Here is a 17,543-nt window from a genome sequence, read left to right on the forward strand (position 1 = left end):
ACAAAAAAGAGGGTAGAGGCAAACAAAACCAAAACAGCAACAAGCGTGGTCTCATCATGCCTGTGCATTCACACGTTAAGAGCTCAGGCTTAGGATGATTCGATGTTCTAAGGCGCATACATACTTGTATGGTGGAGTAGTAAAGAAAGTGGGTAGGGAAACATTATGTTTTGCTTTGATGGCTGAATGTCTTTTTCAAGCACAGTTTACTGGTTTAGACCTAACTGCTAGTGAACAATAGCTACTTGACTGGACCACTTGGGCACATTCTCTCCCTATTGGAATGGCACACCTGCTATCTCACTATCTATCACCCCTGCCTCCCACCACCCACCAAGGAGAATACACTGCTCTTGAAGGAAAGGATAACACAATTCTTTCTACCGCCAACCACCAACCATGTCTTATTTGCAATTGATCTGAATGCAGTTTTGAATGCATTCACGAGCCTCTTTCAGATGACATCACAGGAAGTAAGGATCATGTCATCCTCAGTGCTGCCTTAGAAGTGTTTACAATCAGCACTTCAATTCAGCACCCATGCCCTGCTCTCGTCTCCACTTCCTACAGCACATCTGCGCTCCTAGAATTGCTCTGTAAGACCTCACTCCTAAGCTCCATGAAGGCTTTGCTGGATGCTTGTTCATAATCCATACAATAATTCAACGCTTTTGCATTCAAACATCTTCATTTGTTAAATGTAAAAATGTACATGTAAATGCTTACCACGTCATTCGAAAACTTTTGCTGACCTAAGCTGACCTAAGCTGACCTTGCTGCGTCACAGAACAAGCAGTGCTGCAACACTGACCAGGCAGAGTGGACATGGGGCGAGACCGGGCATGATTTGGGAGGACGACGACAGGAAGTTACCTTAATCCCGGGAAGTCCAGGCAGCCCTGGAAGTCCTGGCTCTCCCTACACAGGAAAAGTGTGACATGTTACAGCCAAGCTGCGATGTGCCGAGGCACTTCTGGCCGTCATAGGGACCCAGCAAAAAGCAGCTTCTCTCTGTAAGTCAAGCAGCTGGGGGGCCAAGAGCTGAAGTCTGAGGTTCAGCCCCTCAGCCCAGAGGGTCATGCAGTCAGTGGAGGTTCATGCGGTAAGGATGCTGGATTCATATTGAAACTGTGAGTGGAGGCTTTTACAAAACACTATAAACGGTAAAGTGTGGTTATTATTTGAAATAAAACAAAAAGCTGGTTAAAAAAGGTAAAATTATCTATTTAGATGAAGCATCATAGTATTTTGTTGAGGTCAGAAAGGCCCTTGGAAGTTCTGTGCAAGGAATGTTCTACAAAAAATGTAAAGGTACATTAGGTAAGAAATGTTTTGTCCCCTATAAACATGTTGCCCCTAATGGGGCTCTTGATGTTTAGCAACACAAACAGCACAGAACCAGTGAAATGCCAATTACGTTCCAGCAACCCTTTTCCAGCTCATCTCCTTCTGAAAGGCTTAGTTTGTCACACCACTTCCAGTCAAACTGGAGCTGGAGGAAGACGTGGAAGTTCAGACAAGAATTGGGGGCGCTGTTTCTCATATTTTAATATATTTCATAGTGTTACCTACTGCAGCACACTGTTACAATATTGGCACATAAAAATAATTATTTGTTGGCAATTTCATAATGATTAAGCGTAATGGTGTAAAAAACCTTGTAAATCCCTTTGTCGGAAGGATGCCAAAACTAGGTCTTCAAAAGCCCTTACCACCACTGACTGTGAAGGATTAAGTAGGGATAAGAGAATGTTCTTTAATCGGAGATCTGATGCCAAAAGAAATGTAGGATGGATATTTAAACAAATACATAGAATGGCTTCAAGTGTTTATGATGGAACTGTGTTTAGCGCACAGCAGAAATAGGGTTTGAGCTAAAAGCTGTGGGCCTGGACCTTCTCATTTTTGCAAGAGGGAGAAAGGATGGGGATTAACTGGGTGTGCCTGTGAGGAATAAATAGTGTTATTAGATGGGATGCGGGCGCAGACTTGGGTCTGAATGATGGTTCTCTACATGGTCAGAGACAGCAAGAAGAAGCCGGAAGATTCTTCCTCTGGGAGCCTCCTTTGCGTGCTTCCAGGGACAAGGCTCCACCCACCTGTCTAGTCTGCACTTCTGGTCCTCTGCCAAAATCCGCATAACCTTAACTAAACACACTGTAACTTCTGACCCCCGGCCCATAGAGTATATATACCCACGGGCCAAGCCTTTGCTTACATAAGTGATGAATCACTCATTGGTATTTTATAAGGTACAAGTTTAAGCACAGGTCTTTTTCATGCAAACCTATATACTGCTCTTGTGCTGTGTCCTACGTGTTTGATTTATATTCCTTCTTTTGTATCACTCATCTCTCCACTCCATCCTGGTGCTCTAGCTTAGTCATTAATTGACATTTCCGCCTATGCAAGCGATGGTACGGTGAGAGCGCTTTTCCATCTCAGCCTCAGCAGGCAGGCCCAGCGTCTACAGTCTGTCATATGGGGAAAACCAACCAGCGACAAGCCAATATTATTCTACCACAGTACTGTGACTGTCACTGTTATATTGTTTTTGAGCAGGCCTACCTTCATTCCTCCTCGACCTGGCTCTCCTGGTTCACCCTGGAACGAAGACAAAGTGCTTGGTTTCGCTTGACAGTTTTTGTAGGCTGAGGAGCGCCCGAGATATTTTGTCATCCACAGTAGCCCTCGACAACATTCTAACATTCAGCTCACCTTGATCCCGGCAGCAGAAGAGCCAGATTCACCCTACAGGAGACAAAAGATGGATGTTTTTTTTACTGATGTTGTCATTGTAGAAGTCAGGTCACAAGGGGACATGAACTCTCTCATCTCCATTGAGATCCCCTGATTAAACATCTATGTTCCTTCAGCTACAGTACGCCCTGGAAGCACACGGCTCCTTCCATGTTACAAGGACTGAACCCTCACGACTAAAATGAGTAGTGCCACTCATTTACAAGAAGGGAGCAGAGAAGGGGGTTGTTACAACAAGGGGGGCAAATAGGGAGGCTGTTACTATGAAAGGAGCAGAGAGGGGGGTTGTTACTAGGAGAGGGGGCAGGGAGAAGGGTGGGGAGCTGCTTGCCTCTGGTGCAAATTCTGCGGTTACACTTCACATGTGCCTTGCTCCTCAGAAGTTGCTGAAAGAATTCCTCCTCCCTCCAGCTTTTATGGTCATCATTACGATGCGCAGCACACACAAGGCATGTTTAATTGCTGCATTTTTTGCTAGCAATAAACTGCATTAATGGTAACAGCTGGATGTTGCAGGCCTCTATAACACCCAAGTAATACTCCCAAACCTCCCCCTTCATGCCAGTCGTTTCGCTATGTTTCGTTAGTGCTAGCTTGATGCATGTTTAATTTAGAACCAATTATAGGTCACACAAATGGGAAGGATGTTCTGAAGAAGTGGAATGGATTTCAGGCTCTAAACAACAACAACAGGTGACAATTGCGCATGCTACGATTGGGTGCTATTTCCAAAGCAGATTGAACAAATCAAAGGTCAAAGCAATTAGGATTTTATCTAGACATCCAGCATTTGTGATAAAAAAGACTATAAAGTCAACCCCTGAGTATACTTCAGGTATTTCTTTATTTTTACCAGAAGAATAATGTCTTATTTTAACAGGGCAGACATCAAAGTAGCTGCTGGTGTGCACCTGTTGGTTTCTGGCAGGGATGTTTGCATTACAGACCTCCACATCTGGCCCAAATTGTTACAGATTCTGTGACTCAGGCAACCACTGGCCATGAAATGGATGGGACTGACTGTGTGATGGAGGACCATAGTAATACAGTCCCTCAGTCAGTCCAAATGAACATGTTGATGGTTTCGTGTTTCAGTAAGTCCCTCAATCCACATAACATACAAAGCAGTGAATTGCTACTTGCAAGAATTGTTTGAAAGGTAGCAGTTAGAGAACCAATCAACACCCAACTAATCAGCTACTGCACGTCTGGAGAGCAGCCTGCCCGAGGCACAGCACACAGCAGTGGTTCTAGAGTGGTTCTAGACCGAGAGACTGAGTGGTTCTAGACAGTGATCTGCAGTTGGGGCACACTGACGCAACTTAATCAACTCCAGGTGACAAAAAGAGCAGTCAAGAGAAAACAGGCGGCGAAAACACCTGAGCTAAGATGTCAGAATGTCCCAGAACTTTTTTTAACCACTTCACAACTAGGCTGTAGACTCTCCTAACGTGGAATACAGCAGGGATTGTGGCAACACTGGAGACATGGTTAAGCATGGCTTTAGCTTTAGCTAAGCATTACCATTAAACATAATATCTCAACCTCAATCTCCATCTAACGAGCTAGGGCAACGACAGATCAAGTCTCATTTGCTGAAACATCATGGAGCTATAGAGGCATAGCCAATAGTTGAAGTTAAACCCGATGGCTAAGTGTTGGAATGGATTTCAAGAGTTGAGAGTAAGCAGTGGTGCCATTCTTACCACTGCCAAACTCTCCTAAAATTCTCAAGAGTCAATTAGATGGTTTACTTGTTTTTTCTCCATTCTCAAACTGAAAAAAAAAACATTTTTTTCCGTCTCTGAGGTCTGACTTTTGAGCACAGCTTGTCACAGCTAATTTCACACCCTGTAAAATATTTATACACATCACACCAAATGTTAATTGTTTGAAGGAGGGAAAAGCCATTCATGTGAACCTTTGTTTGTAGACGGTCCAGTGTCAGACCTGTACAATTTGGAAAAGCAGTCTCAGAGAATCCCAGGTTCGTGCTTGGCAAAACTGCCTATCAAACAAACACCAAACCCCTTTTCAGCAGATGGTGCTATCAAATCTCTTCCCATTCTATTGAAGTCAGATAAAGAGTAAATTTGAGAGATTCCACGTTTGGTTTCCAAAACGTTGGGCCTCCCTCTAAACGTTCCCGTCAGCCAAGTCATTTCAATGTTTATGTTACTCTGAGACAAGCTGTTATGACTCAGTTTTGGATCGCCATCTGTGCTGAGCAGAGCACTGATATGAACTGGAGTGCCGCTCTGACAGACTCACGGCTGCCTCTGTCGCTTGGGCTAGGATGAGAGAGGGAGGGAGGAGAGGAGTGGGAGAGCGCTTGCCTTTTGTTCTTTTTCTCACGTCGCTGAAGCCCACTGTCAAAACAATTGGACTCTGTAGCCATGTAAACTCTGAGCCTGCTTGCATATAGCCGTCTTCCCTGTCGGATCCTCTCAGCTTCACCTCTTCAACCCTCATCACCACATTCTCCTCCTGAAGCCTGCTGGGCTTGGCCTCTCCTACACAGGAGCAACAGGAGCAGCCCCCCCCCCCAGTCCTCCGAGAGGGTTCCACAAAAGGCCATTGATGAACTCCTTTATGGGTGATTCATCAAACCCTCCACTTCCTCATCCAAAACAATGACGGAGCAATTGTGTGGCAGTCTGGTTGTGTGGACATATGGGACTGAAACCAGTCATTGGTGAATCACACACTGACTGACTCCTCTTATCACTGTGGTCTATTTTCTTGAGGATGATTCCTGATGTCCAGGAAGTACAGTATCTAGCCACACTAGATATTAAAAACCACTAGAAAAACCACACTAGAAATTAAAAATGTAGAGCACCATAAAAATATGGGGATACAATATTCAGCATCCTTCTTTGCTGTTGTTGATGTAAAAAATTAATTCTATGTTTGAGTGCTAGTATTTAATAATCCTTTCATTTTGTCTATTTGACAAGTGGCAGATTAGTCTACTGTATGCAGAACTGTTACTTGTACCTTTAGAAAGCAATTACTCTCACCATCTGTTCGACATTGTCTGCCACTCGAGCTCTGCTCCTGAATAATATTTAGTTAATCCAGATAAAAATCCTTCATTATTTTACTTGCAGTAACACCTATGTACTTATGTTCATACTTAATTAACATTCCAAGTTCACATTTATTTAAGCGGAAACTTATGTTATAAAGAAATTAATGACCAACCACTTGCTTTAGGACATTGAGTTCCTCTGCAATTGCCAGTTTTGAGCTTTGTCATTAAACTACTTCCCAAACCGGGTGTTACAAGAGTTATTGTCCATCATAGCAAAGCTGAGAACTTTTATCACCTTTTACTTTATTTGTCTCCTATCTTCCATGGATGGATGATGTTCACTCTTGGCAGCAGATACACAGCAGCATTTAAACCAGAATATCCATAAAGTGAGACCGTATCAAAGTTATTCGTCTGTAATAAATTGGCTTTGACATTCTAAGCACGCTCCTTCTGCTGGGCTGCCAGTCATCAATAATGGGTTTTTGTACCCGTCATTCTCATTCTCTCCATCTCTGTTTCCAGAGAATGAAGAATTGGAAAGACAGCCATTACAAACTCCACAGTAAAACTGACCTTTATATTATTTTATAATATATATATATTTGTTTTTATAAAATGGCTTTTAATGTTCCATTGGTGGATTTTAATATTTGTAGGTGTAATCAACTAAATAATCAATAATAATAATCAAGTGCCCTCATCTATCAAAACGTCTACAACTTAGGTCCAATACATGTCCTACTAAGACCTACCCCACCTATAATTGTAAGGGTGTGTAACTAGCCTGTCTCAATGATAAATGATCCCATGTTAACACATGAGGCATCCAACCAGGAAGCAGAGCAAACAAATTAGCTCCACTTTGCTCCAGTCTGTCTGGCTTGGTGTGGCTCCTTCGGACAGCTGAGGGCACTTCTCATTCGCCTCTCCTCCAGTTCCCCATCCATCCAGCCTACCCTCCATTTCCCCAACCAGCCAGCCTCTCCTCCAGTTCCCCACCCAGCCAGCCTCTCCTCCAGTTCCCCACCCAGCCAGCCTCTCCTCCAGTTCCCCATCCAGCCAGCCTCTCCTCCAGTTCCCCACCCAGCCAGCCTCTCCTTCAGTTCCCCATCCAGCCAGCCTCTCCTCCAGTTCCCCATCCAGCCAGCCTCTCCTCCAGTTCCCCATCCAGCCAGCCTCTCCTCCAGTTCCCCAGCCAGCCTCTCCTCCAGTTCCCCATCCAGCCAGCCTCTCCTCCAGTTCCCCACCCAGCCAGCCTCTCCTTCAGTTCCCCATCCAGCCAGCCTCTCCTCCAGTTCCCCATCCAGCCAGCCTCTCCTCCAGTTCCCCATCCAGCCAGCCTCTCCTCCAGTTCCCCAGCCAGCCTCTCCTCCAGTTCCCCATCCATCCAGCCTACCCTCCATTTCCCCAACCAGCCAGCCTCTCCTCCAGTTCCCCACCCAGCCAGCCTCTCCTCCAGTTCCCCACCCAGCCAGCCTCTTCTCCAGTTCCTCACTCAGCCAGCCTCTATTCCAGCCCTTCCTCCAGCCCTCTGCCTCAGATGGCATTAATGTTGTTTATACTACAAGAAGCCAGGATTTGTTCTTTGTGTTAAACTAAACGCACAAAAGGGGGGGGACGGGACGTTGAAACATACCTTCTCTCCAACATCTCCTTTGAGGCCATCTTCACCCATGTCGCCCTATAGGAACCAAAATGGACAGGTAAAACTTCAGAGAGGATTGTGTGTGTCATCAAACATTGTTAGGGACACTAGGACTCAAAAGTAAATACATGAGTATTTATTCATGTCAGTGGATGTGCAAATAATTGTGTGTGTGAATGTGTGTCTGTATGGTGGCTGACTACATGAAATGTTATCTCAATATCTTGAGGTGTGTTGTGATTTATGGACGTTATTGTCTTATTGGTGGCTCACTTTCTGTACATGCTGTTAAACCCGTCAGCTCACTTCCCGTCGTTGAAGGGCAAGTGTTTGGAGTAGAGAACCTTTGAAGGCTGCTTATGGTAGCTCCACTGTACCAAACAAGGCCCTCTCTGTGGTGCCAGAGAACTGCAGTGAATCATCTGGTTCCCCTCCTGCCTGTCTGACCCCAGGGAGAGGCTGACTGTTCTCACCTCCCTCTCTGACCCAGCCAACAACAGCACAAGAACCCATTAGGGTTGGGAAGGGTGGAGCAAGGGCTTCTGGGTAGTCTCTGACTCAAGGCTGATTGGGCTCTCTGGTCCGAGACAGAGGCTTTGGCTAAACAGGCTTGGTCTTATGAGAGTTCAGTGACTCAACATCAATGGCTAACCTAATGACCGGAACACATTAGATAATTATAGTGTACCTTTTGGAAATGAGTTGCCTTTCAGATGCCAAGTAGTGGTTATGCGAAATGGTAAGGGAATGCCCCTTACAAGATAAGGTAGACTAAAGTTTCCTTAAACATTTGTTTGTGACAGTAAGACACAAAAAATGGAACATCTAACGATTTGTATTGTATTATTGGGGCTGGACATACAAAATGCAACCAGTCTTCAGATGGAACCCAGAGGGGGTGAGGAAGGTTGTGAAAGCTCAGGTCTGATGATGGAAGTTAAGCCCTCACCTTTTCACCCCGTTCTCCCATTTCACCCTGTTGGAAAAGAAAGCATGGTTAAAACAGCAGCCCTGGGAAGGTTGGGGTTCTGGGGTTAGGGAGGGGTTGGGGGGGGGGGTATTTTGGCAGCTAGTCCAGGTCAGATTATATCAGGGGTTAAATTCACTTTAGATTAGAGAAAGCATCTCATATTGCATCTGCTCTGTCCTCCAACAACCCAGTGGGTGTGAACTGTGTGAGAAACTCCCTAAATGTTGTTTTAAAATAAACATAGTCAGGCCAAATATGACGTCTCGTACAACACCAACGGGACATATTTCAACAAAATGACATTGTTTTAATGCCCAGTTACCAATACTAAACATTACTTTAAGTAGCAGTGATTTAGGGAAAGGTCAAATTATGTCAGCATATTTAAAGGGATACAATTATGTAAGGAATTGTAAGATGGTGGATGTGAAAAGGCAAACACAGACGTTGTAATGTTAAAATGACATATACAGCTGACCAAAAGATATATGATTGATAACACAAATGGTGGGTGCAGTAAATCACACAACTGAACGTTGCCACATCTGGCTCGTGTCGCTGAGAAACACTCAATGAAGCAAGTCGACTTGAGAAAGCACGGTGGATGCCTGAAGGATGCACAAAGGATACTGGAAAACAGACGGACCCACCGAAACAATATCATGGCCGCTAGCTGACCGGAGTGATGAGACGCACGCATGACAATGAGCAACAAACCTTGGTGCCAGGAGTTCCATCTAATCCGGAGGTTCCCACCTCCCCCTACAGACAACACAACACACAGGGGCTCACTCTGGGGTCCTGCCTCCCTGTAGATCAACACTGCCAGATTGGCCCATTGGAAAAGATTTTCCACGTAGATGTGGGATAACATCATCATCATGAGTCAGCATTTGGGAGTCATTAACATGATGGTAATATATCCCACCCGATGATGGTCAGATTGGAGTCGAGCTTATTGGAGTTGATATCTTGGTCGGATCAGTCTCCTATTCAACCTTCCATTGACCGCCGAAGGAAAATTTCCAAGCCTGAGATGTTCAGATTTTTACTTTAGAGTGGTTCTAAACAGCATAACTGGCTGCTTGGATAACACCTTGGCACTGTCTCTGACATCTATTTCATGCTTGAGTCTCTTGGTTTATCCAACAGAGCTCAATTTATAGTGTTTTATTTGTTTTATTCTACCTGATTTTTCCAAGAGGCTGCCTTTACTGATCATCTTTACTGCTCTTGCTTTCCAACCAATTGCACTCCTTTTTGCACTGTGGAGATGGCTCAGTGCTCTGCATTCTTTCTGTTCATAAATACTCGTGTGATCTAACTTAGTTTAAATGAAAGTGAAAGTGATCTCACCGACAGCTTACACCATATTACTTTGTGGTTATGGCTGGAAGATGCATCCCAAAACATTCCTCATAAATAGTGCAGTGGTTTGAAATTGTGAGAATCCGTGACAGAATCCCGTCACAAAGGCAGGCGCGACATAATGAAAAAAGAACCACGTGCTCGACATGAACCATCTGCTCGTGTCATTTTAACGAAAGCTGAAAACGGTTTCAAGAAGGTGGCGGTAACCGTATCACATGACTCAAGAAGACTTTGTGAGAACTGTTCATGTAAGTTCAGCAGTAATGACATGGTTGGAGTTGCCACCTGAGACCACTGAACAGTGGTCAATATCCTTATCTCGAATCATGTCCTACCTTCAGTCCGTCAACCCCTGGTATGCCGGCAGAGCCAAGGGAACCCTACAAAACATGAGCAAGCATTGTTTTAATGACAACAAATATGGATTTCAATGGCATCTCTATACAGGAAAACGTCTTAATAACAATGTGTTTAACATTTTGATATTAATTAAGAATGTGTTCATTTAACAGACACTTTTAACCAAAGTGATTTAAAGTACAGGGGTTGATTTTAACCTGCAACCTCTTGATCTACATTCAAGTGCTCTAACCGCTGAGCTACACACCCCCCACCCCTGAAGGTAGAAAGTGATATTGAAACTGTGGTTTAAAAAGAAAATCAGTTCAATGTTTATGGCTCGGAGGAGCAAAAAAGAAATTCAAGACAGCGCTTTCAATATAACCTTAGTCATGATATTTGAAACGCTCACTAGACTCCGTGACGCTGCACTCTTTTTCTGTCTGCGGGTATTTGCATCACTTTGACAAATTCTCTGCTGTTATCCAGCTGAGCCGCTGGGAGACATCTCGACGGCAGGGCGCGAAGCCTCCGTTGCTGGACACGCCAGCGTAAACAGGCGGGATAAAACGGACGGGCAGACATGCCGAGGCGGCAGCGGGACCCTCCGCCGCTCTCCTGAGCCAGGTGAAGATGTTTGATGACCTTACAAGACCGGGCCAGAGCAAACATCTCACGTCTTATTTTAAGACGTGTGAGTTTAGGGTGACATTGGACAGTCAGGGAGCGTAGGAGGGGGGAGCAGCCACAATGAGATCCGGAGCCAGAAAGTATGTGTGTTGGTGTGTATGTGTGTGGGGGTGGGGGTGGGGGGGTATGTTTCTCTGTGTCCTTGTCTAGACACAATGATTTAGATACAGGAGGCCTTAAAAGTAGGGTTTAATGAGCTACCACTGTCTGCATGGTGGTTAACACGTGGAAAGGCTTGGTTCCATCGTGAGATACTGTGTTTTCAGAATATTCCCTCAGCGATAGTCCATACAAAACACCGCTAAATGTGCCAACTTTGACAGATTACGTTATTACAACATGGCAAAAATAATATATATCTTTAAAGTGGTTGATAACTGTGTGCCCTCAAGTATTCTCAGGGTCAGTTTTGAGAACTATTAACAAAGCCATCTTATCAGAAACTAGTTTTATGTTCAGCGTAAGGACAAATTATTAGGGAGCCCAAACGGGCTTGATGAGTCATTAACACAGCAGTGTGTCATCAACCTCCCTCTGGCTAGATCTGGCTGTCGACAGATGACAGGGGAGACAGGAAGTGTCTGATTGGGTTATGAGGAAAAACACTGGCAGCTACCTGATGGCTGGATAGAACACATCTGTTCTCCACATCAACACAATATGGGACCGGCTGGAAACCTGTGTGGCACCGTTTGAGGCATATCTGAAACTTTTGTCCGTTTTTTTTCTCTTTCCTTGCTGCCCAATAAGTTTAAAATGAGGAAAAGCGGTTTGTAGTTTAACTTTGTGTTAGTCATCTTTATTAGTAAGCAACTGCATTACTCACCTTCTAAATAACCACACTAGGAAATACTTCAGTTTAAATGAAACAAGACAAATTAATTTAGTTATTACCTTGATTCCTGGAGGCCCCTCGGGTCCCTAAAAAAAAAAGAAAGATTCAGTTATACAGTTTTTCCTCTGCAATCATAGTTCTGATTGGCCTGGTATGTATTTAGCAATATATTTCCCAGTAAGACAATAAGAAGTCTCAAAGCTCTCCTCATTACGTTGTACACTAAGCTTCAAGCTACAGTACGGTGTGTTTGTATGTTTGGGAAAACCTAGGTAGATGTAGAGGAAAACGCTATTTGAAAATGCTTAATTACATATTATGCTGAATTAGGCCTAAAACAGTAGAGAGGGTTAGCAAAACTGTAGACTCTCTAAACAGACCTTCAGATGCTGTGTTAGCATGTTCTGGGAGGCTGGCCTGTAAAACTCTCAGCTGCAACAGGTTCTCACACGTTTATGGCCTACAGTTCCAGCCCTGTTTACGGTGCATACCTTCTGTTCTCATTACAAAAACCTCAATTTGATGAACAACTTTCCCCCTACCTACCACAAACAATTCTTGTATATTTAACAAAAAAGGGCTGCTCGAGAGGTGAATGGGGTCACATTAACATGTTATTGAAGGAAGACGCAGCATCAGGGCCTACAACAATTCTTCAGGAAGTTTCTCCTTGACATATAGTTACATATTTATGAAAGATTGTGTCCTACAATGCTTCTGCAATCACTTTGTTTTAATGTCACAGTAAAGGACTTCCATGGTTTAGCTACAATTCCTGTCACATCCTTTTGGTAATGAGCTAAGTCAAAAAACCTTGTTCTTAAAACAATGTTTTTCATTCTCATGCCAATATCTGGTAGAAAATGACTCCGATTTGAATCCTTAAACTGTGTCTACTGCCGTTAAAGCACATCTTTGCTCCTGATGTTTGGCATGGGCATAAAGGGAAACTTAATATCAAGGACAATAATATATTAAAAGTGTCTCCTCATTACAGATGAGGATATAACTCCAATTTGACCTTCACATGCACGTCTGCTTGTTAGTGCTGTGAGTCACCTTTTCAGGGTGAGGGGCTGGACAAAGCTCAGTGTGACCTTCGGAGGGTAAAGAGAGTACAAAGCTCATAAGCGTCCGCCAGATGGATAGACAAGGATTCCACAAAGCTTCTGGAAGAGTATGTTTGGGTCTTGCAAGGAACACCACCTTCACTGTACAGACTTAACTTTCTGAATGAAAACTGTGTTTTAAGGCTACAAACCACCTTTGGAAAGCAGATGATTTTCTCCACAGAGACCTTATGGCTCTGATGATTTTGAATTGATTCCTGCACATATTTCCTTTCTTCTCCTCCTTTCTGCTCCACAAGAGCTTAATTCTCTTAACTAACACCACATGTCCTGCAAGGCTTTCAGAAAACTCTGGCATCTACGTTTTGCCTTTTTAACAATAGCATCACATCAACATGTTAAGCTGAGTCAAGTGGCCTCTAGCTCTGCAGGCTGGGAACAAGGGGCCCTTCAACCCTGTCCAGAAGCCACAGTACTACCTTATAGAACACCTGTGTATGTGTGAACACATTGTGTAGAGTTAGCATCATGCTAATCAGTCAGCTGTATCAGTAAGATGAGAGTTTTCTGTTGAGCTCTTTAAGGTCCGATCATCTTAAGAGCTGTGGCTTTAGTCTGGCTTCAGTCTGGTACACTGTGTTTCCTTTCCCTTCCAGAAAATGCAGCCACCCAAAACATGATTTACTGCTTCAAAACAATTAAACCTCTGACAAAACTCAACAAAAAAAGTATTATCTTCTAGGCTGAGTTCTGTGGAGAACCATAGCGAGAGCAAGCTGAGTTCTGTGGAGAACCACGGGAAGAGCAAGTTGAGTTCTATGGAGAACCATAGAGTGAGCCAGGGGGGGAAACAGAAGCCAAATGCTTGAGGTTGAAACTCAAGAGGCCTGACAACCTGCAGAAGGCAATGGTGATGTGTAGTGCTGGTGGCTCCATATCCCTTTACGACCTCTGGGATGTGAGTAGACTCATCCCATGCTGCTTTTAAAGTGGACCCACTTCCAAATGAAGACATTATTTCTTGTTAAAAGTACATTAGTGTCACTGTGTGTATAAACTACTGAAATGTTAAGCTTGGATCTTGGATTAAAGAGTGCAGGGTAGATTTTTCACCGGCTGTGTTAGTGCTGCTTTCTCATAGTGAGAGCCATTCATGATTTATCTTGTGAATTTATTGTTTGGTATAAGGATTGCCATCGCATTTGACTGCATGATGAATTAAGATACAGCTGGTGTGAAAGCTGGTAACAAGGAACCAAAGTGATGAACATATGACTTGTAAAATGTTCATTAACAATTCATATTCTGAAAGTATCTATGCATGTACAGTTTTATACAAATTTGTAATAGTTAGTCATCATAGTGAAAAGCCATAAATTAAAATACTTTGTATTTATTTTTTATAAAGTTTCAAATCTTGAGAAAGAGTACTGACCAACACTATTTACAAATAGTTTGAACTATGCACACATTATATTCCTACTATGATGCTGTACAACATCTCTCCTCTTGGGGGATAGGATTGGAGATAATAGGTTTGACCAGCACCTCACTATGCCTGTTTAGTGTCTCTCTGAACATCATGTCTCTGCAGCACCTCCCTCCACTGTGTTTGTATGTGTCTCCTTTCCTGTCCTCATTCTCTTGGCACCACAAGATGCAGGCTGGGTTGATATACAGAATCCCATGCATTTTTATGAGGGAGCTTTCATTAAATGCCTTATTTGAGAAACACCAAAAGCAGTATCCAATTGCTGTTAATTGGAACAGTTTCTTACTTAATGAGTTACGTGTGTGAAATATTATTTTTTTTAACAAGGATTCATAAAATACGCTTTTGGTGTTCACTATAACGCCAGTAAATTCGTTTTTTTAAATTCAATAAAAAAAAGTTTGACATCTGAGCGAATACTAAACATTTTGTGGCAGCTTCCCAGAGTGAATCCATTTGCATCCACAATTACTGTGATGAAAGACTTAGAGAGAGAGAACCCCATGCTGAAATGAGCCTGGTGTATTTAAAAGTACACCACATTCGGATGTTTAGCCAGTTACATGATCATTGACCAAGAACCAAAAAACCGTAACACGCCAATCGTCATTCATGCAGCTCCTCAGTTCTGTCCACAGACCTCACCATCATCCCCAATACTAAAAACATGTAGGAGTGTACTGGCTGATTTAATCATCTAGATTTTGGAACATCCCCAGTCACGTCCCGAAACATAATTAAACTGTTGCCAAAGAATCAACTTTGATAGTATTAATACCTTACCATTAGCCCTAACTCTCCTGGAGTTCCTGGATCTCCCTGTTGAAAACACAAAATAGACACACATTAGTCACAAACTCACACGTGTAACCCCCAACCTTCAGGATAATATGGAGAGCATTTTGTTCACATACGTACATTTGCATTCTTCAGAATCGAATAATGACATCCTGACCTGACAGTTAAATAAGAAGTTCATCAGTTTGTCCCTGCTGACTTAGCGTGACAGCATTTCCCATATTCTAATCCTTTTCTCTGCCTTGCTTTGGCATTCTGACTACCTCTATTGTGCACTGGATCTACTCAAATCAAATCAAATCTCCCATTGTTGGGTTGGTTATCCTACCATACCACCTGCACCATACAACTGTTACAGTTTCCTGGCGTGGCCCTTACCGTCAGATTGGAACAGGAGGATGAGTACAAAATATGTTTTGTATTCAGTGCTATTTTATAGGATTGGAAGTGCTTGGGACACTAGGATTGTGTTATTTAAAACTGATCACTTGAAGCCAAGCCAAGCAATTACTGTATTGTTCACTTTAGCTCATAAGTAAACATATGTGCCTCCATCAGTGATTTACTGAAAGCAGTTATTTCAATCTTGAGTGAAAGCTGCAGCAAGACAAGTTTAATCTCTTGGAAAAATGGAACAACCATAACAAGCTCAATCCAACTGCTGAAATGAGCAACTGGAAGAGTTGAAAACAATAATGACCTAACTTGGAGCAAAAGAGATAAACAACACTTAATATTTTTTCACTCCCGATGTGCATTGTGCCAAGAGAACAAAGATCAGTTAGAGCCCTGTGAAGGTTTTATGACAGAACATAATTGACATGCTTTTCGATTTTAGCTTGAGATCTTTTTCACAGGCTGAATGTACATAAATTAGCACAATGCCATTGACAGGCTTGAACACATGGAAGAGGTTATGTTTAATGGAAAGCAATGGAGTAAACATCAATTCATATAGAGAGGCAGATTCTTGGAAACAGGATCTTTTTTTTTTTTTTGCTTACCATACCCTCATTACAAGGGTTACAAGGATTTCCCCTTGAGGTCATACCCTGGCTAAGGATATGGGTTGTACCCATACTGGTTTCTGAAGAAGAACTCCAACCCAGGGGAAGAATAAATCATTGTATCAGCGGGATACTGAGCTGTAAACTAGTGGGTCCACAACTCTGTACTCACCGGCTGGCCTTGCACACCCCGAGGCCCGTCCTTGCCCGTGTCCCCTGGAGGTCCCCTGGGTCCTGGTGGCCCTGGGGGGCCAGGGGGGCCTGGAGGCCCTGCCTGACCCTGGTCACCCTGAGGAGCAACACCAGAGTCACATTGCTACATGAGAGCATCCCAGACTAAGTCTGTAGGCTCCAGCAGAGGAATGACACAATGGAGAAGTCCCAGTGAAATGATTTAGTGGCTTGGTTACACTGTAAACACGGAGGGGCTTTTGTAGCTTTGTATTTTAGTGTCTCACAGGAGATTGTAAGTCAGTAGCATTATGAGACTGTACGTAAGCTTTAAACCTTAAGGTTCCTAAAACACTATAAGATATGACATTAAATCAGTCCTGCCGAGACACAAAGAATGAGTGAGTTAATTTATCTTAATTAAAATAATTACTTTGAAATGACTCATTTTCTTACCTCATTTAAATAGGCGTTCATTTATCATCATTCAAACAATTACTTCGAAATGACTCATAACTGTTCAATCTGTTGTAATGAGAAATTTAGTCTGAATCAAGGCATGTTCAATCAGCCAAATATCTGAAGGGGAATTCATTTCACCTTAAAACAAATACAGTTGTGTTTAAAATGAAACTATTTTGGGCAGAAACAGGCTTCTTGTGATCCAATCGGCCTGTTAAGTAGCTGGCATGCAAATAGAGGAGAGACCAGGGAGAGGTGGTAGGATAGGAGGCCTCATGGCAGGAGAGGGAGAGAGACGGACGAGCGAGGGCAGCCACTACCTTAATGAGCCGGCGCTTTATGAGCTGCTGGTCAGCAGAAAGAAAGCCATGATTGATCTTAGGGAAGACCATCTGAGCAGGTGTGTGAGGTCAAGAGGCCGAGGGTCAAAGGTGAGAAATGTTGGAGGAGGTCCCAGAAGAACAGGAGGAAGGAGGAAAAGGCAAAAAACAAAAACAACAAACAGATTCGATTAGAGAGGTTCTTTTACGTGACATACAACGCCTTCACAAACGGAGGAGAAATCCACACCCTCTCCCATCCCAGAGGACTGCTCTAGGTCTGCATTTTCCGTCTTCTTAAATGTGAGAGAGCCCGCAATTAGCCCTCAGGGGTGCTGGGACACCACACTGGGCAGCAGACATAGAAAGTGTGGGAACCTCTCCTCTGTGAAGACGCTGTCAGCATCACCACAGGGGCTCAGCGCCCAGTCGGACCCGGAGAGGCGCAGACAAGGAGGGCACGGCTGATCTCAAGATCTGTCTGGAACCCTGTGCTAATGACTATGAGCTTGGTGGTGTCCATTGGTATGTCCTCACTACAAATCATTACAAAAATTATATGGGGTCGTTTTT

General features: G+C 43.5%; 1 protein-coding gene across 3 annotated transcripts in view; it reads right to left on the bottom strand.

The window, feature by feature from the left end:
- Window positions 1-17,543, bottom strand: part of col25a1 (collagen type XXV alpha 1 chain) — a 42,409-nt gene that overhangs the window by 18,209 nt on the left and 6,657 nt on the right. For all 3 annotated transcript variants that reach the window (XM_084691578.1, XM_084691579.1, XM_084691577.1), the window contains exons 3-12: window positions 16,971-17,042; window positions 16,190-16,306; window positions 14,996-15,031; window positions 11,710-11,736; window positions 10,122-10,166; window positions 8,395-8,421; window positions 7,437-7,481; window positions 2,719-2,751; window positions 2,569-2,604; window positions 874-918 (exon numbers count right to left, since the gene is read on the bottom strand). In XM_084691578.1, coding sequence (XP_084547704.1) covers window positions 874-918; window positions 2,569-2,604; window positions 2,719-2,751; window positions 7,437-7,481; window positions 8,395-8,421; window positions 10,122-10,166; window positions 11,710-11,736; window positions 14,996-15,031; window positions 16,190-16,306; window positions 16,971-17,042 — 483 coding nt within the window. The remainder of the gene's footprint in view (window positions 1-873; window positions 919-2,568; window positions 2,605-2,718; window positions 2,752-7,436; window positions 7,482-8,394; window positions 8,422-10,121; window positions 10,167-11,709; window positions 11,737-14,995; window positions 15,032-16,189; window positions 16,307-16,970; window positions 17,043-17,543) is intronic.

The sequence above is a fragment of the Hypomesus nipponensis genome, chromosome 25 (assembly GCF_054491055.1).
Source record: "Hypomesus nipponensis isolate SF chromosome 25, ASM5449105v1, whole genome shotgun sequence".
NCBI lineage: Eukaryota > Metazoa > Chordata > Actinopteri > Osmeriformes > Osmeridae > Hypomesus > Hypomesus nipponensis.